The 27,381-nt window shown below is 39.4% G+C and overlaps 1 protein-coding gene across 8 annotated transcripts in view; it reads right to left on the reverse strand.

Moving 5' to 3' along the window:
* Positions 1–27,381, reverse strand: part of epb41a (erythrocyte membrane protein band 4.1a) — a 74,247-nt gene that overhangs the window by 39,605 nt on the left and 7,261 nt on the right. For all 8 annotated transcript variants that reach the window (XM_082186708.1, XM_082186705.1, XM_082186707.1 and 5 more), the window contains exons 2-11: positions 12,413–12,813; positions 6,016–6,696; positions 4,939–5,043; positions 4,348–4,390; positions 4,172–4,247; positions 2,836–3,054; positions 2,464–2,551; positions 1,566–1,718; positions 600–697; positions 308–483 (exon numbers count right to left, since the gene is read on the reverse strand). In XM_082186708.1, the coding sequence (XP_082042834.1) occupies positions 308–483; positions 600–697; positions 1,566–1,718; positions 2,464–2,551; positions 2,836–3,054; positions 4,172–4,247; positions 4,348–4,390; positions 4,939–5,043; positions 6,016–6,696; positions 12,413–12,805 (2,032 nt within the window). In that variant the 5' untranslated portion in view covers positions 12,806–12,813. The remainder of the gene's footprint in view (positions 1–307; positions 484–599; positions 698–1,565; positions 1,719–2,463; positions 2,552–2,835; positions 3,055–4,171; positions 4,248–4,347; positions 4,391–4,938; positions 5,044–6,015; positions 6,697–12,412; positions 12,814–27,381) is intronic.

Raw genomic sequence — 27,381 nt, forward strand, 5'->3', positions numbered from 1 at the left:
TGCTTGCAGAACAACTTACATAAGGAGTCTGAACCTTCCCAAGGGAAGTACATTAGAGAAATGGAGAGAGGTTGAAAGAAGGAGAGAGAATGAAAGAGAAAATGAGATCTCAAGCAGAGCAAAAGCAAGTATCAGACTTGTGATGTCAACTCCCTGAGGTAACTTGCAGTGATTGACCAGAATCCAACAAAGTTTGCCAATCATCTGCCTCTATTTTCAATATAACTTGCTGTACCCATAGGCAATCAGAGCTGAATACAGTAAATCAAAATGGAAGAGAAAAATAATTTCATAGATGGTTACACACCTCCATCTAAGCTGCGGGATGCCCTCTTACTGGCAGAGCGCTGGAAATGGGGGGCAGGTCTATCAATCATGGAGCTGGCTTGACGGGTCTGAGCCTGAGTACGCCCGCTGTAGCGGAACTTTGATCCCAGAGCCAGAAACTTCCTGGGAGTAGTGGCCGCCTCTGTGGATGTCAACCTGGGACAGAAGAGTTTACATCTCTTCATAAAGTATGTGGACTCAAATCAATTTATAAAAACAAACAGTTACTAAGATGTGAATACATGTTGTGACGCATTGCTTGATATTTATACCTGAAGAATGTGTGATGCTCCACACATACTTTCCACAGCTTTTTGGCGGCCTTGTAGTTGGGCAGTTTAAAGCCAATGGCGCTTTCGTAATGTTCCAGCTGAATTTTTTTTTTAAAAAGTGTTAAAAAGAAAATGTATTCCAACAAATGATAACTGCACATACAGGTGATTGTCATGAACAGAAAAATCACCAATAGTTATTAAATATTATGATGAAATTAACAAACTAGATATAGAGTATATGTGAGACTCCTTGACTTCATGTAGTGTTTAATTTTTAGAATTTCAAAGAATTTTCCAGTTAATTATGCTGACTGAAAAATAGACAACTGAATACATTATTTAAAAAAAATAACTTTTATCTTTTTATTTTATTTTATTTTTTTATGTTGTATTAAACATTAGACTGTGAATAAAGATCATTTATTTTACATTCCAAACATCAGTATCTGGATAATATAAAAGAATGGTTAAAATTGAAAAAATGTATTCCATTTTTTTTAATTGAAAAATTGGGAACTGTCAAACTGTTTTTTAATATAAAATGTGATATGATACTGATTACATTTTATATTTCATTTTATTCCAAAGAATTACATTTGCTGTAAAAATGCTACTTCTGAGTAATATGATGTTGATTCCTCGCATCTTGTGACGCCAAACTCGACAAAGCATGTCTAATGTAGCCATGTTTCATCTGACAGTTACATCAGAGTGAAAGATGTATGGTTTGGAAACAATATGATGGTGAGCAATGACAGCTTCCTTTCATTTCATGGACATATCCTGACATATGACATATCCTAAAACTGTTTTTAGATTGTGTCTTAATAATAATCTTTACAATATATGTGATGTCAGACTTAATGTTAACTTAACTTAATGTTCAAAAAACAAAACAAAACTTGAAACTAAATGTAATGTGGCTTGATTAAATTCAGTATTTTTAAGTCTGTGTACACATACATCAGATGGCCGTATCTTGATGAAGAAACTGCTGCGTTTGTAGGAGACTTTGAGAACTTTTGGCCAGGGGAATCGATTAATCCTCAACTTGTCCTTATACACCATCAGGCCACTGGAGCAAACCCCCAACATTATATCCACCCCATCCAGATCCTGACAGAAAGAGAAAACAGTATTCTGTTATCATCTTTTGACTCATATCATCTTTTGACTCAAGATTTGAGGTAGTGTAAACAAGCATTTTACAAAGCTCTACCACTAGGAGGCGCCCCTGCTTCACTTTTAAAAAAGTGAATTCTATCATTTATTTAAATCCAAGACTTGATGCAAACAGATTGACCTGGTTTCAGCTACCAAATCTGAGCAGTGGCAGGACATGCAATGCTTTTATCACAAGCGCTCCTGTGATATGAAGGACGTTTTATATGACAGCTCAGACTGATGATTTCTCATAAAGCAGGTGGTTTAATCAATTCTGGGGAAAGTCACATTGTCTAACTGAGGCGTAATTGAATGTATTTTGAGTCACAGCACGCTGCAGTAAATGGAGGCTTGTAAATGTATGTATTATTATTATTATTACTATTATTATAACCCAATCAACAACCAAAGTTATTGCAAAAAACAAATGATCAAATAAATGTTTATAAGTGTATCAATAACTACAAAACAACTTCATTTAAATAATGCTGGCATATAAAATTTTTGCATTTAATTTATTTTTAAATGTTAAAGATTTTATTTAATTGATATCGATGTTTATTTCAAATTTATTGATAGAAAAGAAAACCCTGGATTTCAAACTGTGTTGCAAACATATAAAGAAGGAAAGACAACCTGTAAACCCTTATTTTTCGTATTGCATTCGTGGAAAGTGCCTTCTGTCAATCTACTGTACCTTTGCCTGGTGGAGATCAAGCCCATACATGGCCAGTTTTTTGGCATTCTCCAGGAACATCATATCAGCCTGAGCCGGACTCATAGATCTGCAGGGGGAAAAAACATGCTACATATATCCTGCAAACCTGACAGTATATTTGAAAGTGCAACACACTAAATTCTTATCTAATTTTACTCAGGATCATAACATTAACTTAATAACGAAACATGCAAAAAGCGCAAAAACATATTTTAATCTTAACCTCTAGAAAATGTGCTTTTAATTCCCCTGCCTTAACAAAAGTTTCCCAAAAATCCATTTATCATAAGTATATATGTATGTAAATAAATCATAATCATCACCCCACCAACAAGAAACAGTCATGATCACCTGTATGTGCGGTGAAGCTCCATGACTTTCTCCTCAAGCTCTCTGGTCTGTCCTGGGATCAGCTGGAGCTCCTTGGCATAGTCACTGGCGTGAACCTCTGGGTCGTATTCACCCAACTCAGACTGCAGGGCGTAAGAGCCCAGCAGGGCCAGGGTCACGAAAGAACAGGGCAGACGGCCATTCTTGATGTCCTTCCGCAGCTGCAAACACAAGTAGTACCTGCGCAGTGCAAATAATTTCATTTAAGCTCAAAAACTCAAAGACATTATGACCTTATGCGCCAGGATATCACGTTACAAGTTGGGACAAGATTTTGTAGCAGAATGTAATACACAAGAGTCAAAAACTGGTACCGTGACAACAACAGTAAAGTGACGTCAGTGTGCCGCTGTGATTATTCAGGGTGAAAGGGGTTTTGTAATTTACGAGTGTGATAATGAAACTGGCTAGAGAATTGCATGCTCACTTGGTACGAAACAGCAGGAGGCTTTCCATTTTATTAATGATTTAATCTGGCAAGTAACAGAGATTAGTTTTAAAATTAGTGAGTGAGCAATAGAGAGAATAGAGGAATAGAGAGAGACAAATTACTGTCCAATATGGTTGGAAATGGATATAAGTAGAGATGGAATTTTAGAATTGTTTTATTCTTGTGGTTCCAATTCAATTCACATACATATACATTTATATATCTATAAATATATACGATCCGAGATAGAACGAAACATCGACAAGTACAGGTTACTTTGGACTTCGGCGTGTGCTTAAACGGCCAAATACAGTTTGTGTTAAAATATCCATCTTGTCGAGTTTTCATTTAAATGCAGTCAGTTCTGTCTTCAGGGAACATAAACAGTTGGGAAAATAATCAAACACTTATTAATATATTAGATAATATAATAAACATATAATAATAAACCTGCTGCTGTCTCTGTCATTTAATGTTAAACAAACAACAAGAAAGCAAGGAAAGCAAGAGAATCACTCACTGCTCTTAAAATTTGGGTGTTTTTCTGAATGCACTGACAGGGGCCCCCCTCAGAATGTTTTGTTTAGGGCCCCCAAAAGTCTAGGACTGGCACTGCCCGCAGCGAATATATTTCATTAGATCGCAGCATTTGTGATTTGATAATCTCACTAAGCCATTTCACCAAACCGATTTTATTTCTATACGGCTATAATCCTAGACATTAGCCAAAAGAAACGTTAAGGAAAGACAGAGAAAAAGATGGGTGAATGCAAAGGTCATTGAAAAAATAAAATCGCCTGGCAAGAACTCCAGAGAGACTGTGGTGTGTCTGCACATTATATATAGAATAAAGAAAGTACTGTTCACCTGGTGATGTCTTCTGATAGCTGGGCAGGATCAGGAGGGTAGAACTTCACATTGAATGTGAAATCATAGTTGGTGCCTAGATATATGTAAACATGATTTAAAATAGCAACAACAGAAAATAGAGACTGACTTTCTGATAATTATAACATATACCAACGAGCTGAACGGTTACTCACCTTGTACTTGCCGTCTGATCTCCTTAGTAAAGTCCAGCCATGTCTGAAAGAAAAAGGAAGCTTTAACTAAAGGCCTGTTTACACCAAGAATGATAACTCTAAGATAACTACAACAATAACTATATCAGCTTCCCCGCCAAACGTTCTGTATAATTGTAAGCAAGTTCTGCATTTGAATCATTTGCCGTTTTAAATGCTCAAGCTCTTTAAAGTTGGATGGATTCTGATTGGCTCTCAATGTTTTTATTGTTCATCATTTTCTTTAAGTGATTCAGATATTGTTCCTTTTAATAGTTATTGTTATAGCTGTAAACATATCTATTCTCATATAATTAGATTCAGTATTAAAACTTTGAAGTTATAGTTATCGTCCTTGGTGTGATCAGGCCTTTACTGCTATCAAAACTCCTGATAACTATGAAGAAAGCAAAACTATTTTTAAAATACATACAGTTAATCATTTAAAAAACATATATATGATAGAATTAACATTTCAAAAGCTAAATTAAAGCTGAAGAAAACATTCTGTCAAGAAAAAAAATAGCCGGAAATATTAAAAGAATGTGAGTAAGTGACAACAGATTGAGGTACCTTTATGGTTGGTGTCTCCCATATGGCCAGACCGTAATAGTCCTTCTCTAACAGGTTCAAGTGGTCACACACCTTTGCAAACAGCTCCTGGCCTTTGGCATGTTTCTGGAAACAAAGGAATGTAGTTAAATCATAACAACATAGTACTATTTTAGTGTTTTAAGCAGACTTATGTTTTTAAAGCTAATACATTTTTTATTAATTACTATTATGGGACTGCTAAAAGTTAAGACATTTTTACAAGATAAATAGATCACTTGGAAAGAAAGGAGGTCATGTGACAGGAATGTAGCACTTTTCAGTTTGAAACGTTGTTGAATTATGCTGACTCTTCCACTTACTATTTTTGAACCATATAATGTATGTTCTACATAAATAGTTGTCTTTGTAAGTTTGTATCCACCTTATTTTTCAATGCCGGAAGTAACCTATTTTCTTTGAATGTGTGGAGATTCAAAAAAAACTGGAAGAATAACATAATGCTGTAAATGTTAAAGTAATTTGCGCTACTAACCAGTGTGTTTATTATTACGATAATAATATAAATAATATTATAAGTAACAGTTAGCAATATCAAGCAGCATAACACATTGTTGTTACAGCTAAAAAAACTAGAAGGGCTTGAGACCTGAAGACTCGACACATTCAAATTACAACGTTAAATATAAGGTAGATTCGATTCTGATAGACTCTTGTGTGGGTCATGAAATTCAATTGTTAGCTTAGCTCGCTACATGCTAACGTCAGAAATAGCTGTGAATGTAAAGCGAGACTTGCAGGTCAAGTTGCTTCTAATAAGGATGTTCTGTTTCGCTTAGAATGCTTTCTCGGTAGACATCGAGTCAGCTCAGTCTGTTTTTAAGAGCCACACAGTATGATCGCAACAAAAGCAGGCCAAAGTGTCACATCAGCAGAAACAGTCTCTTGGTAGTCTGAGAGTCAATTAGCAAAGGAAGTAAAAGCCCTTGAGCAATGCTTGAGTTTCAGAGTCATTCTCCCGGGACTAGACAATGATACACCGCACTCGATAAGCAACAAAAGCGTTGGTTGTGTGCTTTGTGTGTGTATGTCGCTTACTTCCAGTTCACACTCAAAGAGAGTATCATCCAGCAACTTGACTTTGCAGTGCATGATCCTGGGGCGGCGAGATGCTTTCTCCTTCTTCCCCTCCTCCTCCTCCTCCTCCTCCTCCACTGCGTTCTCCTCCTCCTCCTCCTCCTCCTCTTTCTCTTCCTCTTTTTCTCCTTCCTCTTTTAGTTCTGTTTCTGCCGCACCTGCATCTTCCGGCTTTGGCTCTTCCTCTACTTTCTCTTTTTCCTTTTCACACTCCTTGTCTTTCTCTCCCTCCTCTCTTTTGGCCTTGTCCTCATTTTTCTTCTCCTTCTTCTCTTTTTTCTCCTTCTCTTTCTTCTCTGCTTTCTCTTTCTTCTCCAGCTTCTCCTTCTTCTCTTTCTTCTCTGCTTTCTCTTTCTTCTCAAGCTTCTCCTTCTCCTCCTTCTTCTCTAGCTTCTCCTTCTCTATCTTCTCCTTCTCTAGCTTCTCCTTCTTCTCTAGCTTCTCATTCTTCTCTGGTTTCTCCTTCTTCTCTGGCTTCTCCTTCTTCTCTGGCTTCTCCTTCTTCTCTGGCTTCTCCTTGTCTGCTTTCTCCTTCTTCTCCTTTTCCTTCTTGACCTTCTTCTCCTTTTTCTCCCCCTTCTCCCCCTTTTCTCCTTTGCCTGACTCCAGCTCGGCGTCTTCCTTCTGATCTGCTACGATTTGCTGGAGGAAGACAGAATTAAACATGTTAAAAACCAAAGTTTAGATAATACACAATCAACAATGTCTAGACCCAGGGATTCATACAAAATGATTCTTTCAGTTTTTCCACGGATGGAAATTAACCTCCCTTCGAGAAACTAGTCCAAAATGTTAAAAAATAAACACACTTGTTTCCAGGAAAGATTTTTTTGTGTAAACAAACAAACTAAAAGCCCTTTTTTCCACTTTTGTGTGCAGCTCCCAAATCTCAACATCCAATCAACAAGTGATGCATAAAACCGTTAAAGCTACTTAAAGCATTGTGCCTTTAACTGTAAATTTAAAATTTGCTAAAATAGTTGGACAGAAACCTAGCAAATTATGTCTTAAAAATCTTCGCAACCATAACAAGCGGTTTAATGTCTCTATTCAAGCGAAAAGAGAGCAGAATAAATAATAAAAAGCTAGTGGAGAGGAAAAAGCTGAGGCATGTTGACAGCAGTTTGCAGTGCCTGTTCAGTATGAACAGCCTCTCAGAAAGCTTTTAGTGCTGCTGGAACAGATGAGAGCTGCACAGAGAAGGTTTTAACATGCAACCTTTGACCGTAACACAAACGTGTGAATGTCAGATGTGTGAAGCTCCACAGTCCAGTTAGCCTTTGGACAGACATCCCTTGCTACATGCAAAGAACATCCAGTTGTCAATCTGAGGTCATATCTGACATGTTGTTAAGCCCACACACCATTAGGATAAGTGTTACTCATACTTTTTGTTTAAAAAATCTTGAAAAAGAAAGGGCTGGTTTCACAGACAGGTTTTAGATTAAGCCAGGATGAGGCATTAGTTTAATTAGGACATTTAAGTAGGTTTTATAAAAGTTCCTTAGAAAAAAAACATTACTGGTGTGTGCATCTTGAGACAAAACAATGGCAACCTGCGACTTATTTTAAGATATGTCATTGCAAGTTGTTTTCAGTTAAAACAGCTTAATAATGCATTTTAGTCTGTGACTAGACTTAAGCCTTGTCTATGAAACCGGGGGACTGTCTATTAAACACTTCAACTCAAACACTTCAGCAGCATTACTGTTATTATATATTATATACAACAGAAAAAAATGACATACTGTTGCTTCAGGGGACTTGGAATTTAGTCATATGGACTACTTTATGATACTTTTGTGTAGTGTTGCATGCAACAAAGTTCCCTTTCGAAAGGGAACTCAGACTGCGCCTATGACGCTATGGGGAACACCCTCCACGTGAACTAGTGTCTGAAAAGCTATCCAATCACGGCAATCGAATTTGACTGGCGACAGCCTATGACATCACTACTAGTGACATCACTACTAGTGTGACCCGGAAATATAAAAGGGGCACCTACAGAACATGTCATCATCTTTTTGTCTGAAGGGATTGTTTTGTCTGATTTGCAATTACAATTATGGCAAATGATAAGCGTTTCAAGAAGTGTGTGGATCCGTGTCTCAGGTTTCTGACACCAGATGACACACACAACTTGTGCGTTTACTGTTTGGGCGAAGAGCACGCACGATCAGCTCTTGAGAGACCCGATTGTGCAGAATGTGAGAGTTTTCCTCTAAGAAAACTCCGCTCTCCTCTAGCCCTCTTCTCGAGTATGAGAGGTGTTTCACTCTCACGCCAGTCAGAAGCTCGCATGGGTGAGCTGCTGGATGAGGATGTGTTATCGCTTACATCCTCTGATCCAGCAACAAGTGCTCTGCTGGCACCTAGCCCAAGAGAGCAGGAGACGGCTGATGAGGAAGAAGAGGGATCTGAGGGAGGTGATCGAGCACAGGCGCTCCCAGCGTCAGTGAAGGATCCCCTTCCTCTGAGGGTGAATAACAACCATCCTCTCCTCTCTTCTTCCTCTCCCACCTTTTTTCTTTACCCCAGGCGCTTCTTACATCAGGCCTGAGGCCTGGACCGATGATGATATTTTCCCATTAAATTGAATGCTTGGAGTCGGGCTTGGTAGTAAGCGTGCCCTTTCTAGCTTTTGGGTGGTAGGCCTTCATTCGAAGAATAAAATTTAGGCCGCCGCTCTATGAGCAGCAGGATGATCTTGGTAGGTCTTTATTATAAGGTTGTTTAACTTTAGATCTCGGTTCCCTGTTTAGAAAGTATTAAGGGGTATGTTTGATAGGATATTGAAATTAGGAAATTAGGGCCCTGAAGTTCCCTTTTTTATAGGTCGGTATCCAAACCTTATCATAGGCCTCCTCTTGTGATAGAGTTGTTAGGTTTATGTAGTAGGTGGTGCCAATCTTTGTCACCCAGTGATGTACAGGTTGGCTTCATCTCATCGAGAAATCTCTAGTGAGGCCACCGTGCACGAGAGCTTCAAATATAATGTTCAGCATGGGATGGCTTCCTCCCATTTGGGGGTTTTCTCCTGAGGCCACCGCTTTGTATAAAGCTCCAGATAGACCAACCAAGCGTTGACCCTCATTGGGCAACATGGATAGCCACCTTGTATTTGTATGGCAGGTCTCCTCTCACTTCTGAGAGTTGTTATGAGACTACAACTTCAGACATAGGATATTCAAGTGCCATCCCCACGAGGGCTGCCTTAATATCTGGTTTAGGCATGTGTACTAGGAGTTTGTTGAGACGATCTGCTAGTAGCTTTTTCGTCCTGAGTCCCTCTGTATCTGAGCGTAGGCTCTTTGGATTTAGATCATCTACAGCTTATCTCTGTAAGGTCTAGTTTTTTTCCTGGTACTGGCCTCCTCTTTCTACAAGAGTCGTATAGCCTAGGCCCACCTTGGCATTAGGCGATAATGCTAGTGGATGTTAAGGGTAGAATAAATAGCAGCATAGGTAGCAGGCTATTCCTAAGCCTCCCATGCAGGTATATTCTGGGCGTTGTCATACCGGTCTCTCTCTGGGAAGAGAGAGTTGGAAGCAGTAAGGCGGTGGTCTCCGCTTTCAGAGCTGTATATTGTAGCTAAAATTTCCCAGCTAGTTTTTAGGTTGGTTAACTAGGCCCCTTGAATTAATTTTCAAGTCATAAGGTGAAAATGTCGTTGGCCTCATAGCTGAGGCCTCCATTTCCATTGGGCATAGTGTTTTTTTTTGTCTACCCACATCTTTAGTTTATTCGCCCTGCACCACTGGGGCTCACTTTAGTACACCCTCCTATTTGGGACAGGTTTGAGTACACTCCCTTATAGCCTAAGCATGCCATTGACTGACACTTTTGATAATTGAAGTTGTAGGCCTTTCTGATAGGCCTCCTCAATAGTCAGGTAGCATAAGATTGTACTCCCCTCATTTAAAGGGTCGATAGCGCTCTAGCTGAGTACACTGTCCATTGGCAATGTAAAGTAGGAAAAACCGGGCCCACAGTATTTCTGTGAGTACACCTATGATATCTGAGGCTAGTTCTGGTAATCCTCCTTGAAGGTGGCCCCACCATCTTGTGGATTTTAGCAATAAATTAGATAATCACGTTGTAGGCTCCCATTGAGCCTCCCTGATTCTAGCCCAGAGCCTGTTCAAATATATATATTATTTTCCTAGCTAACCATAAGTCTGGTTAGAAGGTTTAGGACTCTCATGAGGCCTCCCTTCTGGATCAGCACTAGAGATGTAGGCGCTCCCCTTATCTAGGGTCCCTTGTTAGAGTGCCCAGCCTCCACAATGTTTCAAAGCACTGTGTAGATCCAGGATTGAGTAGAGTTACTCTCCTTGTTTGCAAGGGTTATAAAGCGCTATGCTGAGTTCTACTCTCCAGGATGCCCGTCTCTATGTTCCGGTCTAAAAAATGTGAGAGACTCTGTTTAGGAAAACAGACAGGTTGTTGGCAAGACTAGATCAGTAGATTTGATCAGGTCAGCCTCCCTGGTGGCATCTGGCATGTCCCTCTCAGAAAGTGTTATTACCTTAAAGGAAACCCTTCCATGGAAGCTGTTGGTTTCAAGGTGTTGAGCAGCATTGGTAGGCTTTTCCTTGTTTGGAGGCCTCTTTGAGGCTTATAGCTTGCAGTGACCGCAGGGAATAATGTCACTGACAAGCCTGTATGTGACCCGAAGGGAGAGTGTTTTCTTGGAATTTCAGGTAGAAACTGCCAGTTCTGACGTTTTTGCCATAATTGGCATGCACTCCCCTCAGCATGGTGGGATTGTACATCATTCCCCATAGCGTCATCGACGAAGTGCGAGTTCCCTTTCGAAAGGGAACGTCTAGGTTACGACTGTAACCTCTGTTCCCTGTGAACAGGGAACGAGACACTGCGTCGTTAGTCATGCCTCGAGGATGCCTGCTGAACAGTCCCTTCAGACGAAAAGAGGATGACATGTTCTCTAGGCGCCCCTTTTATACTTCTGGGTCGCACTAGTAGTGATGTCATAGGCTGTCGCTGGTCAAATTCGATTGCCATGATTGGATGAGCATGAACTTTTCAGACACCGGTTCACGTAGAGGGCGTTCCCCATGGCGTCATCGACACAGTGTCTCGTTCACATATGTAACCCTCGTACCCTGAAGGAGGGAACGGAGACGTGAGTCGGACGTACCGTACTGATTGGGATCATGCTTAGGGAGCCTGTCACACGCCTACTAGTGCTGCCACCTTCCAGTGCCTAGCGAAACCCTTCAGATCCCCCTGCATTTATTGAGGCGGCGATGGGACATGGCTCAGGCCAGGGAAGTCCACTGCTGTTCCACATTACCCACTCAGACAGATTTGGATAACACTGGGAAAGCATGCCCTTTAGGTGGACAGGGAGACGCTGCGGAAGCCACATCCTTCCCGTAGGGAAGTATCATGTGGAAGTTACACATATGGACTGGGCGTTTCCGGGCAGTACAACATATGGAATGTCACTGAGGTGGCTCCGGCCTATAGCAGGGGGGAGACAACACCGGTCAGAGATGGCAGAACAGGCTCTGCCTAAGGGAAAGCCACGGGTTCGCCGTAGGGAGCCGTACCGTGAAAGAATACACATATGGGATCGCCGTAGGGATCACAACATATGGGACCCAGCCTAGCACAGGTTACACAAATGCATACGAGTGCTAGGCCTGGCGTCGGATGCTCCACCACGTCCGACTGCCGAGAGGTGTTGAGGAACTCAAGAGGGTTCGGCAACGAGGACCTCAACTGGAGCAAGAATGGCGCACGTATCTGGTCCATGGGTGGGAAATGGCACAGCAAGGCGACACTTTGAGCCGGGCCTACAGTGTTAACTGGCTTCTATGAGAAGAGAGCACACAGGAAGCTACCGGCTGGACACGAAGGCTATAGAATCTAGCGAACGTGTTAGGTGTCGCCCAGCCAGCAGCTCTAGAGATATCTGTCAGCGAGGTACCCTGTGCCAGCGCCCAGGAAGAAGCTACACTCAGTTACATAGTTACATCATTTGTAATGAGATCAACCTCATGGCTCTACCATCTGAAAAAGCGCAATAGACAGCATGGATCACGTGTGTCTTGATAACTAATCACATTATAGCCTTTATATGAGTGAATTTCTGTTGTACGTCATTCAGTCACTGTTTGTGAAGACCATAGAAATGAATGACAACTGCTGTAAACTAAATCTTACCTGTTGCAAAATTGTTCATGACTTCTCTTTTTTTGTTTTAAACTCCAAAACTAGATCAATCCAAAATTAATGTTTAATGGCAAACATGATGTTACATTACTGATAGGCTGTCATTAATTAAATAATGGCTATTTCTTCACAAAAGCAATATATTGCTTTTCTTACCTGGTTTTCAGCACTGCTGATTGAGTGCTGGTCTAGAGCAACATCGCCCTCTATACGCAGTTCTGGCTCGGGGTCCGCTATAGGAGCTTTGGGTTCTTCCTGGCTATCCTTCTCTCTAGCCCTCTCCGTCTCTACCCCCTCGCCCTCCGAGCACTGCGAGCGGCGCTTCAGGAAGGAGGAGAAGAGGCGGGAGAGGCCGCGACCAGCGGAGGTGCGCTGTCGCGGCTTTAGCTGCTGTTCCTCCTCTGAGCCCCCAGAGGGCGCAGAGGTGCCGGAGGGACTATTCTGAGCTGTATCAGTGGGGCCTGGCTCCTGTGCAGTGGGGTCCTCTTCTTCCTGCTGCTGCTCAACCACCTGTTTCTTCTGAACGCTCTCCGCCTCGTCTGTCGTCATGGCAGTCACTGGAGGAAGAAAACTTTCAGTTAAAGTTACATATCGAATTTATAGCATTTTATAATTGTTGACTGCATACAAATTCAAATAATATTCATCTTAAATATAATGAGATTAAGATTGGAGAGTGAAAATAGTATTTTAAAAGTGTCCGGATGTTATACTATTTCCAGTGGATTTTCACAGTATGGGCCTGTCCCAATACCTTGCGCATACCTTCCTGCATGTGGCAGGAAGTAAATGTGCAAGGCTGTCCCACATCAGAAAAATGCCAACGCTCAGTGCTCTTAATATACACTAAATCCACACTATCTCTAATTGTGAAAAAAAGGAGGAGACTTTTAATGATGAGGAATGTGCAAACACAAAGCTATAAAATCATTGTTCAATTTTTGGTCAATACATTTCTAAAGCCGGGTGCATATTGTGCGATTTTCAATAGTCCTATACGATTGTTGCTTGTCAGACTGTACAAACATGATCCCCGCAGTAAGCCATGTCACACTGTGGGATCTGAGTTGTCTTTAACGTCAGACTGTACAATAGTCAAGATTCATTAAAAACAGAATACTCACAGTTTTACATAATCAATCCGTGACATGTTCCGTGATGGTGAGCTGCAATTACTGTAGGCCTACATGCGGGATTGAAATGGTAGCAAGCAAACAAAAACTATCTCTAGCGATAATTCTGGTGATGGCTTTTCTTTTTTTTTTTCTTTTTTTTTTTAATGAAGACGATGTGTATGGAGCGAGTGGTGGTCTTTTGTTGTTGCATTAATTGCGTCATCAGGTTCTGTGCTCCTATTGGTTTTGACGGTTGTTGTAAGAGAAGTCACACAACAGGACTGTTCCTCAAAACTTCTGACACTGGCAGAATTTCATTGGAGGTCAAATTTTATCTCAATGGTCATTAATTAATCAGCTGTCTGTCAACATGTCAAACTAGCAATCAAAGACTACAGATATTGGCCTAGGATCAGAGGAATCTTTTAGAATTCACAAAATTTGTCTCAGATAGCCAAATTGTGGCCAAAATCGTACACTCTTCAGGACATGGTGCCACCTGGCCTAATTGCCCATATGGTTAATCAGATTATTTCCTTTGCATGTTCACGACAGTTCATCAGAGATGTATTGATGTCTGATTAATGAGCAACTCAAAGAATCAGTTTATCAGTTGAATGATATGTTCATGAAAACTGATTCAATAATTCAGTCAAGGCAGTTAATAAGCCACTAGACAGAAAGAATATCAGTGGATAATTTACAATTTGGAATGTTCTTTCAAACCAACAAAGCTATCATTTAACTAAAGCTGTAAAATATAGCATGTTTTGGTGTATGGACAACTATTATGATACTTTATGGTGTTCTGTTTTGTGTTGTAGCCTAAAAGCTTCAGTCCCCATTCATTGTAATTGCATGTCTAGAATTTCTTGTTTTGTGTTGCACAGAAGAAACAACAGAGTAAATGGGGAGAAAATGATGAGACTTTTCATCTTTGGGTGAACTATCCCATTAATAATAATTTCACGAGTTCACACATAGGCTACATGAAATCAGATGTAGTAATTTATGCATCTTTGGCATGCTGTCCGGGAGAGGGCTCCGAGCACGGAATTTGGCCCAAACCCAGAGTACTCCCCCCTTTTGACTGGGATAGAAAACCAAGAGTGAGGTGATGGGGTGGTGGTGGAGGGATACTGTCAAACTGTCATGGGACAGAGGTGAGGGAAGGCTATATTTATACCGGCTTCCTCTTGTGCTGATTGGTTGATTACCTGAATGTGCTTCTCCCGAACTTTGTTACATAAAACTTCATTTAAATTATGATAAAAAAAAATAATAATTTAAACTTAATAAACTGAATTTGATTCAAAATAGTTGTGAATTAAGCAGAATCGTTCAAGAAAGAATCGATTTTTTTCACTCACCCCGGCATATGGGTGCAAGAGAGAGATTCTGTGAAAGACGCGCTAAGAACTGCCACACGTTCTACAGCTCTCTATACATTGCAACTGAACCCTTAAGAGTGTGAATAAACAACTGAATGGACCTATCACGCTCTTTCACACACTTGTACACAGCAAACACATGACAAAGTAAATCTTATGTGCTCTTTTAGAATGCATCTGTCTATTTTGAAATAATCAGTAAAGCCATATCCAATTATAACAAGATCACACTTTCAGTGTTAAATCTAATCCAATGAGCGCACATGAACCACTTCAGTCATTGAAGGTGTTACATGAGCCAGCCTACCCCAGACCTAATGACACGAAAACATTATGGGTGTCTAAGGAAGCTGTTACAAAACCTGATGCAGCTTGACCTGGGTTGCACAGACAACAGTGGATTCACTAAGGTGACATCAGTAGATAGGCCTACATATTATTGAAAGAAAGAAAAAATACTATGGACGTCAATGGGGTCCATGAACTGTTTGGTAACCGAGATTCTTCAAAACATCTTATTTGTGTTCAGCAGAAGAAAGAAATTCAAACAGGTTTGGAAACAACTTACGGGTGAGTATGGTGACAGGATTTTCATTTTTGGGTGAAGAATCCTCTTTATTTATTAATTTTGGGAGCTCAAAGCTTACACCCTTAAATTTGTTCATCCGTGCCGCACCACACCACAACATTTTGAGGCTGTCTGAACATGTCAAAACGTTCAGAAGTTGCACTGTTGTCAGAAGCTGCTCAAGTACATGGAATATGTCAGAAATAGAAGGGGCGTCAGTTTATTGTCCACTCCCCATCCTGCACCATGTTCAGTGTAGACAGTATCACTGATTATAATGGGTTTAGTTGCGTTTGGTGCATTGCGCCACTCACATTCACGCATGTTAAATTTCATGTCACACAACATGTTTCCCAGTTCTCTGGTGAAATGTTCTTCAACACCACTTTAACTAATGATGCGGTGTCATCATTCAGTTATTTCAATAGAATTTTACGTACGGACAAAAGACTTTCATAGCAAAATTCACAGCATTGACCAAGAGAAAGCTACTTGATTTGAAAGTGACTTCTGTGTGAAGTGCTTCATATATCACTACAATTCTAATGACAATTTACCTTTTTTGCCTGAAAAATTTTGCAGACATTCTGCTAACGTGACAGTACCTTAACTACAAGAGATGTCACGAGGAAATATTCACACCGGTCACCGGTGTATAAACTTGCAACAACACCAATAACATGAAGGGGGGTTAGCTTTTGAATACATGCTCGCTTTTCACTTTTGCTTTTTAATTCGCGATCACGCTTACTCATATAGGCCTATATTTTTGGCATCAGGGAGCCGCTGTCAGGTAATAAGTGAAATCTGACTCCTGCAGCACTGTGCTTCGACTCAGCAGCTCGTGCTGTATAGGAGCAGAGCAGACGCTAGTGCCCGGTGTCCAACCGAACTAGGCCTAATGGTTTTTATTTCTATAAAAAAGCAAAAGCAGTTTGGGTGGTGCCGCGATGGGCAAGTAAAGGCCCGGGTATACTTCATTTTCTGCATTCTGCTCCGTCTCGCGCACAGTCTCAAAGCCATTCAAAGTATATGCACCATTGTATGCACACCGTCCTGCAAGCCTGCAACCTCAGCCGGAAAAAGTGTAATGCGGAGACAAGAGGCCGTCGTTTATGAATGGATGTCAATGGAGGAGCTTCACTATGCTGAATAAACGGCTTTTATGAGGAAATAGCTAATCATTGAATTAATCGACATCCCGACGACTAGGCTAATCTTCAACATGTTTGCTCTTAAACATTTTACAAAAAAAATGCTGTTTTATAAGAGAAGTCACTGACAATTGTGTGACAGGTATGATTAAGTTTATGGCACTTCTCAAGGCCCTGGGTATACTTCATTTTCCACGTTCTGTTCCATCTCGCGCACAGCTGAGCACGGAAGCCTTTCCAAGTATAGGGACGTCCCGCGTGACGTCACGCCATTTGGAGCAGCCATCTTGACGGAATAGAAAATGCTAAACCGCTGGTGATAATACAGCTCGTCGCGAAATATTCATCTATTTACCAACCTTTGCGGTGATGATTGAAAAATCCTTCCCCGCTGGCGTCCAAATCAAAGAGTTGCTGACCCATCCGGACTCGTGATACCGATAGCCTGCTAAGCTTTTGTATGCATTTAATGAAGCTCCGGTGTAGCGTGATGGGAAGTGAATAAGGTAGCTGTAAATGTCACCGAACTCAATGTCAGGAAGTTTTTCTACACATTTAATGCCTGTAAAAAGAACTCGTGGTGCTTCATATGGATCTATGATTCCTAATTATTTGATCTTCCTCTTGTATATTTCTTTTTATGATGACATGACGTGAAGAGTTAGCTGACGGCCGCTGCGCTAATAATAGATAGTGGCCAGTGGCCGCGACGCTGAAGTGTGTGAGAACAAATGAATAACATCAGTGCGAACCACGAACATTTATTTGGATTAAATATTTAAATATAAAATTTTAATCATTCTGTGTCATTTTTCAATGTCAGTATTTTCACTATTTACATGTTTATGCCCCAAATGCTATAATATTCAAAGTAGTTGACTGTCGTTCTCCTCTACCCTGTGTACATTATTGATTAAATAGCCTAACGTTAGCCTATTTAAAATCGTTACAGGCACCTCGCGAGCATTCATTCATTCAACTATTTTAAAAGACTGGAATGAACACCAGCACACACAAGCAATCTTTTTTATAGTCAATTTAATAAAAAAAAAATGTAACAACAGTATGAAATGTCAGAAAGAGAAAAAAAACTTAATGGGAAGACGAGCACAGGACTGCTGCAGCTTAGTGGATAAATATATTTAGCCTATTTATTATTAAGATTGCACAGTTGGAAAGAAAATATATTTATAGGAACATTTCAGCAGGCTCAAGATAATTATACAGTGACCATTATTCATTATTTTAATCAATTCGCAGCCATAAAACGTGATAATCCGCATTCTCATGTATGTGCGCTTGTGCAATAGTATTCCGTCAAAATGGCTGACACGCGGCTAGGGGTCACGTGACTGGGAGATCCCTATAGGCCTACTCCTTTGGCCGTGAGCGTGGAAAGACGCGTTTGGCGCTTGCACACTATCTAGTGGATTTTGTTTGCAAAGCGCTAAAGTCACTCGCACATGCACTGTTGTACGTGCACTCTCCGCGCAGTCCCAAAAATTGGGCTGCACGGAGGGGGTGTGCAGACGTCCGCGGATCCTCCTGATGATGAAAATTATGCCACGCGGGCGGCCAAAGTAGCCTATACTTTGGGCTTCATTCATTCCTATGGTATCCACAAACAGTGATTGACCGCACAACTCTGAATGAAATTCAATGACATCATTTGTCAAGGCTGTAACGTGATTGGTTATCAAGACACACGTGATCCAAGTTAGCGTTGCGCTTTTTCCAATGGAAGAGCCACGGACCCTCGTATCTCCCCAATAATATAAGGGACTGCATGCGGACAGTGTGCAAGACGTTCACGGACCCTCCTGATGACGAAAATTACTTCAAGCGGACAGTTCGCGGACAGTGCGCGGATCATCACGAAAAACGGACGGCCGAATTATACTTGAGCTTCATGTAATCGGTGTGTAGCTGAACACCATGTAACAACGGTAATATTATTCAAAGATCTCAGAGTAAATATTCTGCTGCTGTGATCTCTGTACTTGTACAGCTTAGACCTGGACAACCACAAAAAGCTGGTCAAATGGCTGCAGGAAACCAGCTGCACCTGAGTTACATCAAAGGAAAATTGCTGAGTCTAAAAAAAAACATGATCTCATCAAACAAGCACTTTCACTGTACTGCTGTCCCATTAAGATTCAGACTAAACTGCCCGATTGCTCAGCACAAGAAACCTTAAACACAACTCGAGGATGTTATTCCTCTCACCAATTCCCAACTCAACATAATCCATTTCATCCTCTGCCCGGCCAATGCATGTCTCTCCTTTGTTCTCTATCCCCCTCCTGTGAAAAAAAAAAAAAAAAAAAAAAAAAAAAAGTCTCCCTCTGGACGGTGTAGCATTGCATTGATTTTTTTTTTACATTTTTTATAAAGGTCTGAAATTTGGGTTCCACCACATTATAAAAAAGGCTGTTTTTATTTTAGTTGTGCTGACATTAATAGTGATAACAATTAATAGAGCACAGCACACAGACAAGTAAATAAACACAGACTCAAATAGCTTCCTATTGAATCCTTTTGTCCACACACATTCACACACAGGTCTGCCGTTCAGTCATCATTCTTTCCCGTTCATTAGCAAAATAATTACAAAGCCTCATTATGAGGGTTCAAGTTTAAGCACACGCTGTCTCTTGAGGACAGAGAGCAAACACAGTGGACTAAAGAAGACAGTCCCATTCATGCAGAATGGCTGTGTGTTTGTGTGAGTGTTTAATAAACTAATCTGGCACTAATATGCATTTAACTTCCCTTTTACAGCAGATATTTTTCATTTAATTTATTCTCAAGAAATCAACATAAAAATATAGCTGCGAGCAGCGATTGCGGGCCCAAGCCGGTGGCACCGCCACCCTGGTGCCTTTAGTTACACTAAAGCCACCGGGGTGGCGGTGTCACCGGCTTTGGGCCCTCCATCGCTGCTCGCAGCTATATTTATTTATATATATAGCCTATATATATATAAATGTAACAAAAAAATATATACATTATATATACAAAAAAAAAGTAAAAAAAAATAAATAAATATATGTGTGCGTCCACGGCGAGGAACGGGCAGAGAAGAGCGAACGTTTTTTAGTTCATTCCTACTTCCATAGGAATTCATTGAAAACGCTCGCTCTGCACCATTATCCATGTCAGTGCAGACGAACATATTTTACTTTCGTTTTTAAGTTAGCAATTCAAAAGCCCCCAGCGGTGTCACACATTGATTAACCGGTGGTAAAATATTCCTCACCGTCACATACCGTTACCTAGTATATTTTATATAGATATAGTATATTTCATTCATTCATTCATTCATAATTACATTTTTAGAAGATAGGTTTTTAGTGTTTCCTTTTTTGACATTACTTTAATCCCTTGCCATAGCAAAACCGTTTGAGAAATGTATTATCTGTTTTCAATTTAGCATCTTTAATGTATTTTCATCAAGTTGAAAAAGTTTGGTGGGAATAAAATAAACTACTTAAGAGGAGTGGGTAAAAATTCAGAGGCTGATTTTGCAAAGAAATCCACATTCAAACCAAAATATCTGACTTCCTGTTGCTCGGATCTAATTACTGTAAATTAGAAAATTGTCCGGCTCGATGAGACCAATATGCATACTGATTTTTGTGACTGTACATAAAATTAACCCCCCCCCCACTTTTGTCAAAAGCATTTTGAAAGTGACACACTTCCTGCTGCCAGTTGGTGGCGCTATAAATTTGACTCACAATAGTTACATTCATCTGATCGGCCTCTTACCACGAACACACTGCTGAAGTTTCATCAAGATCAGTTAATGTATGCAGAAGTTATAACACTACGTTTTTCTCTTTTCTCGCCATAAATTCGTTTCCTCGCCACGGCCAAACCGTTCGAGATATCAAAAATCCGTCCGCAATTTAGCATCCTCAATGTCTTGACTTCATGCACACCGAGTTTGGTGGGGATTGGATGAATTCTCTAGGAGGAGTATTTCACATTCCACAGCAAGCGTTTTCCAAACAACCCATAATAGCCGACTTCCTGTTGGGCTGGCGCAAAACTTAGAGCACGAAAGTTGTTTGGCCCGATGAGATCTATATGTGTGCTGAGTTTCATATTAATTCATGCAAGCTAGTTTGATCTATGGACCAAGTTTTCGGACCCCATTCCAGGGGGCGCTGTTAAGCCCCCCGCCACGCCCGGGTACCAGCTTCAGCCAGGCCCTGATGGCCGCAGGTTCTGACCTGTGTGCAAAGTTGCATGAGTTTTCGAGCACGTTAAGGGCCCCAAAAGCCCCTGAAACCTTGAAAAACAATTATAAAAGCAGTCTCTCCTAACAGACAAATCCCCCACACACACAGAGACAGAGAAAGAGAGAGAAAATTCGCCAAAAAAACACTTCAAACCAAAATATCTGACTTCCTGTTCGTCGGAGATAATGACTGTAAATTAGAGAATTGTCCGACTCGATGAGACCAATATGCATACTGATTTTTGTGACTGTACATAAAATTAACCCCCCCACTTTTGTCAAAAACATTTAGAAAGTGACACACTTCCTGCTGCCAGTTGGTGGCGCTATAACTTTGACTCACAATAGTCACATCCATGTGATCAGCCTCTTACAACGAACACACTGCTGAAGTTTCATCAAGATTCATGTGTCCCATTATTCGCCACAAATTCATTTCCTCGCCACGGCCAAACCGTTCGAGATATCAAAAATCCGTTCGCAAGAATTCAACCTCAATGTCTTGACTTCATTCACACCGAGTTTGGTGGCGATCGGATGAATTCCCTAGGAGGAGTATTTCACATTCCATTGTATGCGTTTTCCAAACAACGTATAATAACCGATTTTCCTGTTGGGCTGGTGTAAAACTTAGAGCACGAAAGTTGTTCGGCCCGATGAGATCTATGTGTACTGAGTTTCATATTATTACATGCAAGTGTGTTTGATTTATGGACAAGTGTTCGGATCCCGTTCCAGGGGGCGCTGTCGAGCCCCCCTGCCACGCCCGGGTACCAGCTTCAGTCCGGCCCTGATGGCCGCAGGTTCTGACGTGTGTGTAAAATTTCAAGAGTTTTTGAGCATGTTAAGGGCCCCAAAAGTGGCAAAAAGGCAGAAAAAAAAAAAAGAAAAAAAAATGTATAAAAAAAAAATCCTTCCGGAAACAATAGGGCCTTCGCCCTTTCAGGGCTTGGGCCCTAAATAAGGTCAAGGAACTTAGTTTTGAGGTTTGTGAGGGTCAGGTTCTAGGAAAAACAACATAATTGTTTGTGTGTGTTCCCTCAGTCTCTTCAATAGAGAAACATACATTCAAACTGACTACACAATGAAATACTCCTTATTAAGAGAGTGCAGGTGTCTGTGATTGCCAAATGCAAAGTGTTACACCTCCCATCCTGAAATGAACCCAAACAGGAAGTGAACTTCTAAACTTCTTGTTTTATCTACTTAAAGCCATCAACAACTAAACTACAGACACCCACCACCTGCTCAACTAGGACTGAACCATCCAGCTGCACAAATGCAAGCAAAAAAGAAAAAAAAGAAAAGAAAAAGATGCTTTACTACAAAGAGTGTCTTGCAGTGCATTTCTACTTTGCCAAACAAAGGTTCTCACAAATCTTCCCTCCTCACATCTGTCTAAGTGTAGATGGACACTGACCCTACAGCAAATGCACACACTTAGTGCTCTGCTAGGGGATCTGCGAAACTCCTTTAGAACCGGCCCACGTTTCCACTGACCTAAGGGCCCAATGATGACAGAGTACAGCAACCTGCCCGCAAACAAACCTGATGATCTCTGTTTACGAGTTTTGAAAACATATTTTTGAACAATTAATATTCAGTAATATTATCAATTTAACTGCACTGACACTAGATAATCAAGGTAAAAAAAAATCCGAAATCACACACATTGTACTTCGTTTAAATACGTAATTTATGACTGTTAAAAAAATATGTTCTGTGCTATTTAGTATGAATGAATGTGTGAATGTATTCTCTATGTACAACACTCATCATGTCGACATTGTTCTGTGACCTACCAAAGCTATGTCAAGACCAATTCCACGACCACGAGTGAGTAAAAGGTTAATTTGTACGAATTTGTACGACCTCACTCGTACGAATTTGTACGATTTGTCTAAACCCAATCGTAGGTTTAGGGGCGGGGTCAGGTGTAGGTGATTCGTACGAATTCATACAAATTGGGCAACTCGTAAAATATGTAAGATTTAGCAAAAATCTTACAAATTTGTATGAGTGAGATCGAATGAATTCGTACGAATTAGCCACCTCGTAAAATTTGTACGAATTGCCGTGAGATTGGGTTGGACATACCAGCACTATTTGCATCGCTTCCCTGCCATTCACAAATCCTCTCCCATGGCCCCATGGGACAGTAAAGTGTCCATTGGATATGCATTTCAGAATCTCACCGGAAGTAGGCCTAGTAGGTTATACGGGCACTATTCTATTACTGTTTTGTGGATTTTTGCCTACTATATAGTAGGGAAGTATGAGATTTCGGTTGCAGCCTGTGTGTAACTAATTATAATAGGGTGAGTATAATAGGGGTATAATAGGGCTCATAGCAATACAGTGTCTGTCAGTTGAATGAGTGTTGCAACGCATCACATCGGGTGCTTGCAGTGTAAATAAACTCAGTTAATAATGATGGTAGTGATCTAGTTTTGTTTTGCGTCAGTTCCTGATTTGAGACCAGCAGGTGCAGAGCCCATTTTATGACCTATACTGTCTTGTATTCCGAGCGGTGTACGTGGAAAGAGGTAGGCTATAATTCTACAGAAGCCATCTCATTTTCATGGCCTGAAGGAACAGGTGAGCAGGGTGTGTGGATGTCTGGAAGCTTCCAGTGACATAACAGCAAACAAACACACTGCTCGTTTTCCCGCAGGCCGTCCAATATCTCCCCCAAATCAACGTCATCCTTAATACAGGCCCTGTCACACCCCTAATATCCTGTTCACCGCCAATATGAGGCCTGTCTACATGCATTTGTGTTACAATGCTTTTGTACGGACGCTATTAATGTGCGGGGTGGAGGAAGGAGGGGCCGTGGGCGTGACGGCATAGATTTACTGAGACAACAATGACAGAAACAAACACACTGAACTGAGAAAGAGACACATTAGACACGCTGAAGTCCTGAACCCTCTCTGAACGTCAGACAACAACACCAACACTGAGTTTATCAGGAGTGAATAAATTTTTTTTAAAAATGTCAACAATCAGGAAAAGTTCAAATAAGGTATCGGACGGTAGACATAATGTGGTATGTAATAATAAATAAAATATATTAATGAAGAATGAATGAATAAATGTTACTAATGTAGTAAAAAATAATTTAAAAATAAATATTATTGTATTTAAATTAAAATTTAATAAGTAAATAAAATTATTAAATATACTAACTATATTCCACTCCAGTTTTTTTATTATAATAAAATATATAATAATAATAAATATTTGATCAAATAATTAATGTTACAAACTCTCTCTCTCTCTCTCTCTCTCTCTCTCTCTCTCTCTCTCTCTCTCTCTCTCTCTCTCTCTTTTGTTTGGATCCTTTGGCCACTAACACTATGGCAAGCCGTTTTAACATTTAATCATTTAAACCGACTAGTCTCTATTTTCATGCTACTAGTACTTATTTTTTAGATACTAGTATCTATTCCATTAAGTACTAGTACTTATTCATTAGCTACTAGTGCTTATTCTTTAGGTATTAGTGTCTATTCTTTACTAGTGCTTATTCTTTAGGTACTAGGCCTAGTACTTATTCAATAGATACTAGTACTTATTTATTAGATACTAGTACTTATTCATTAGATACTAGTACCTATTAAATAGATTCTAGTACTTATTCATTAGATACTAGTACTTATTCATTAGATACTAGTTCTTATTTATTAGATACTAGTACTTATTCATTAGTTACTAGTACTTATTATTAGATACTAGTACTTATTCATTAGATACTAGTACCTATTAAATAGATACTAGTACTTATTCATTAGATACTAGTACTTATTCCAATAGTGACTAGTAACTATTCTTTTGTTACTAGTAACAAATAAAAAAATTTGCCATTGACTTCTATGGGGATCTATCATTCAGATATCAACTATTCAGTTCTGACTAGTATGTATTCCAATTGTGACTAGTACATATATATTAGATACTAGTAGTTATTTATTAGGTACTAGTACTTATTTTTTAGATACTAGTAACTATTACTAGATACTAGTATGTATTCAATAAACACTAGTACTAAGTCATTAGATACTAGTACCTATTAAATAGATACTAGTACTTATTCATTAGATACTAGTACCTATTAATTAGATACTAGTACTTATAAATTAGCTACTAGTACTTATTCAATAGATACTAGTACCTATTTAATAGATACTAGTGTTTATTCCGAATGTTACTAGTAAGATTTTTTTATTTTACTAGTCACAACTGCTTTTTTACTCGTCTTATGTTATGACTAGTCAGAACGGCCACTGGATAGTTCAATAAAAAATCTTACTAGTAAAATAAAAAATCTTACTAGTAACATTTGGAATAAATACCAGTATCTAATAAATAGTTACTAGTATCTATTGAATAAGTACTAGTAGCTAATTTATAAGTACTAGTATCTAATTAATAGGTACTAGTATCTAATGAATAAGTACTAGTATCTAATGAATAAGTACTAGTATCTATTGAATAAGTACTAGTATCTAATGAATAAGTACTAGTATCTATTTAATCTGTACTAGTATCTATTTAATAGGTACTAGTATCTAATGACTTAGTACTAGTATCTAATGACTTAGTACTAGTGTTTATTGAATACATACTAGTATCTAGTAATAGTTACGAGTATCTAAAAAATAAGTACTAGTACCTAATAAATAACTACTAGTATCTAATATGTACTAGTCACAATTGGAATACATACTAGTCAGAACTGAATAGTTGATATCTGAATGACAGATGCCCATAGAAGTCAATGGCATTTTATTTTATTTGTTACTAGTAACAAAAGAATAGTTACTAGTCACTATTGGAATAAGTACTAGTATCTAATGAATAAGTACTAGTATCTATTTAATAGGTACTAGTATCTAATGAATAAGTACTAGTATCTAATAATAAGTACTAGTAACTAATGAATAAGTACTAGTATCTAATAAATAAGAACTAGTATCTAATGAATAAGTACTAGTATCTAATGAATAAGTACTAGTATCTATTTAATAGGTACTAGTATCTAATGAATAAGTACTAGTATCTATTGAATAAGTACTAGTACCTAAAGAATAAGCACTAGTATCTAAAGAATAGGCACTAGTACCTAAAGAATAAGCACTAGTAGCTAATGAATAAGTACTAGTACTTAATGGAATAGATACTAGTATCTAAAAAATAAGTACTAGTAGCATGAAAATAGAGACTAGTCGGTTTAAATGATTAAATGTTAAAACGGCTTGCCATACTAACACCACTGCACTGACACTAATCCATTCTTTAACATGCTCTCCCCCTCCCCCTCTCTCTCTCTCACACACACATCATGTATACACACATGTTGGGTTTTCACGTTTTATGGGGACTTTCCATAAAGATGTTTATTTATACTGTAAAAATTGTATATTATATCCCCTAACCAGAAGACTTCCCCCTCACGGGAGACTTTTCCATTTTCAAAAAGTATCATTCTGTATGACTTATAAGCTGTTTTCCTCATGGGGACCAAAAAATTAGGGAATTTTTTCCCCATAATGTCACACACACACACACACACACACACACACACACACACACACACACACACACACACACACACTTATCCATCTTCCTGCTGCATCTGCCATCCCTCAATACACCACACAGCTCTCTTAGCCAAATAACATCACTTTTAACTCTTAAAAATACACGTGAGCACCATGTGAACCATAACAAACTACTATCCCATTATTGCTAATGGACACACACAACTTTATCTAATTACAGCTCTCTAAATTATCCACACACATCACAACATCATCCTTAAAATCAACACAGGCCTGCCCAGTGCCCACGCACAACATCATCCCTTTACACTTCACCTAAACACACAGGTACACACACACACACACACACACACACACACACACACACACACACACCATCATCCTCTTATGCATCAAGTGCAGAAACACACACACTCATTCAATTATATCTCACTGCAACACTTGCAGTTTAATACAGATCACTGCACTCAGATCCCACACTGTAAAAAAAAAAAAAAAAAAAAGTTATTAAAGTTGTTCAATAAAGATTATTAGAGTATGTTTTAAAATAAAACTATATTTTAGTTTTTCTACATGAAAATGTAATGTTTAATTCAATGTGCTATTTGCTGTTTCTTTGTAATTATTTCTTAAATTTACTAGCAATTTCTAACTGAAAAAAACGTTTCTACACCAAAATGCAGAAGGAAACACTAACATCCACAACACATCTACGGCCATCATCCTTATCTTTCACACACACACACACACACACACAAATCAGATGGTGCAGCGGCGACAGATGGTGTGTGGGGTGTTTTCAGCCTCTCAGAGACTGTGAAAAGTGGACATATGTGAGACCCTTCGCCTCTGACCTGACCGACAACCTCTAGAGGAATACACACACTTATTGACTCAAAGCAATCCTCATCATCATCACTCTCACAAACACCAAATATCAGATTTCATTTGACATATCATGACTTTATCTTTACACATTTATCGTCACGCTAGGGCTGCTCTTTTCTGGAAGAGGAAAGGGTTGGGCTCTATAGCTAAAATAAAATATACTTCAACCTTTTGATGATATTTGATATATATATAT

Source organism: Leuciscus leuciscus (genome assembly GCF_965113295.1).
Source record: "Leuciscus leuciscus genome assembly, chromosome: 12".
NCBI classification, from domain to species: domain Eukaryota; kingdom Metazoa; phylum Chordata; class Actinopteri; order Cypriniformes; family Leuciscidae; genus Leuciscus; species Leuciscus leuciscus.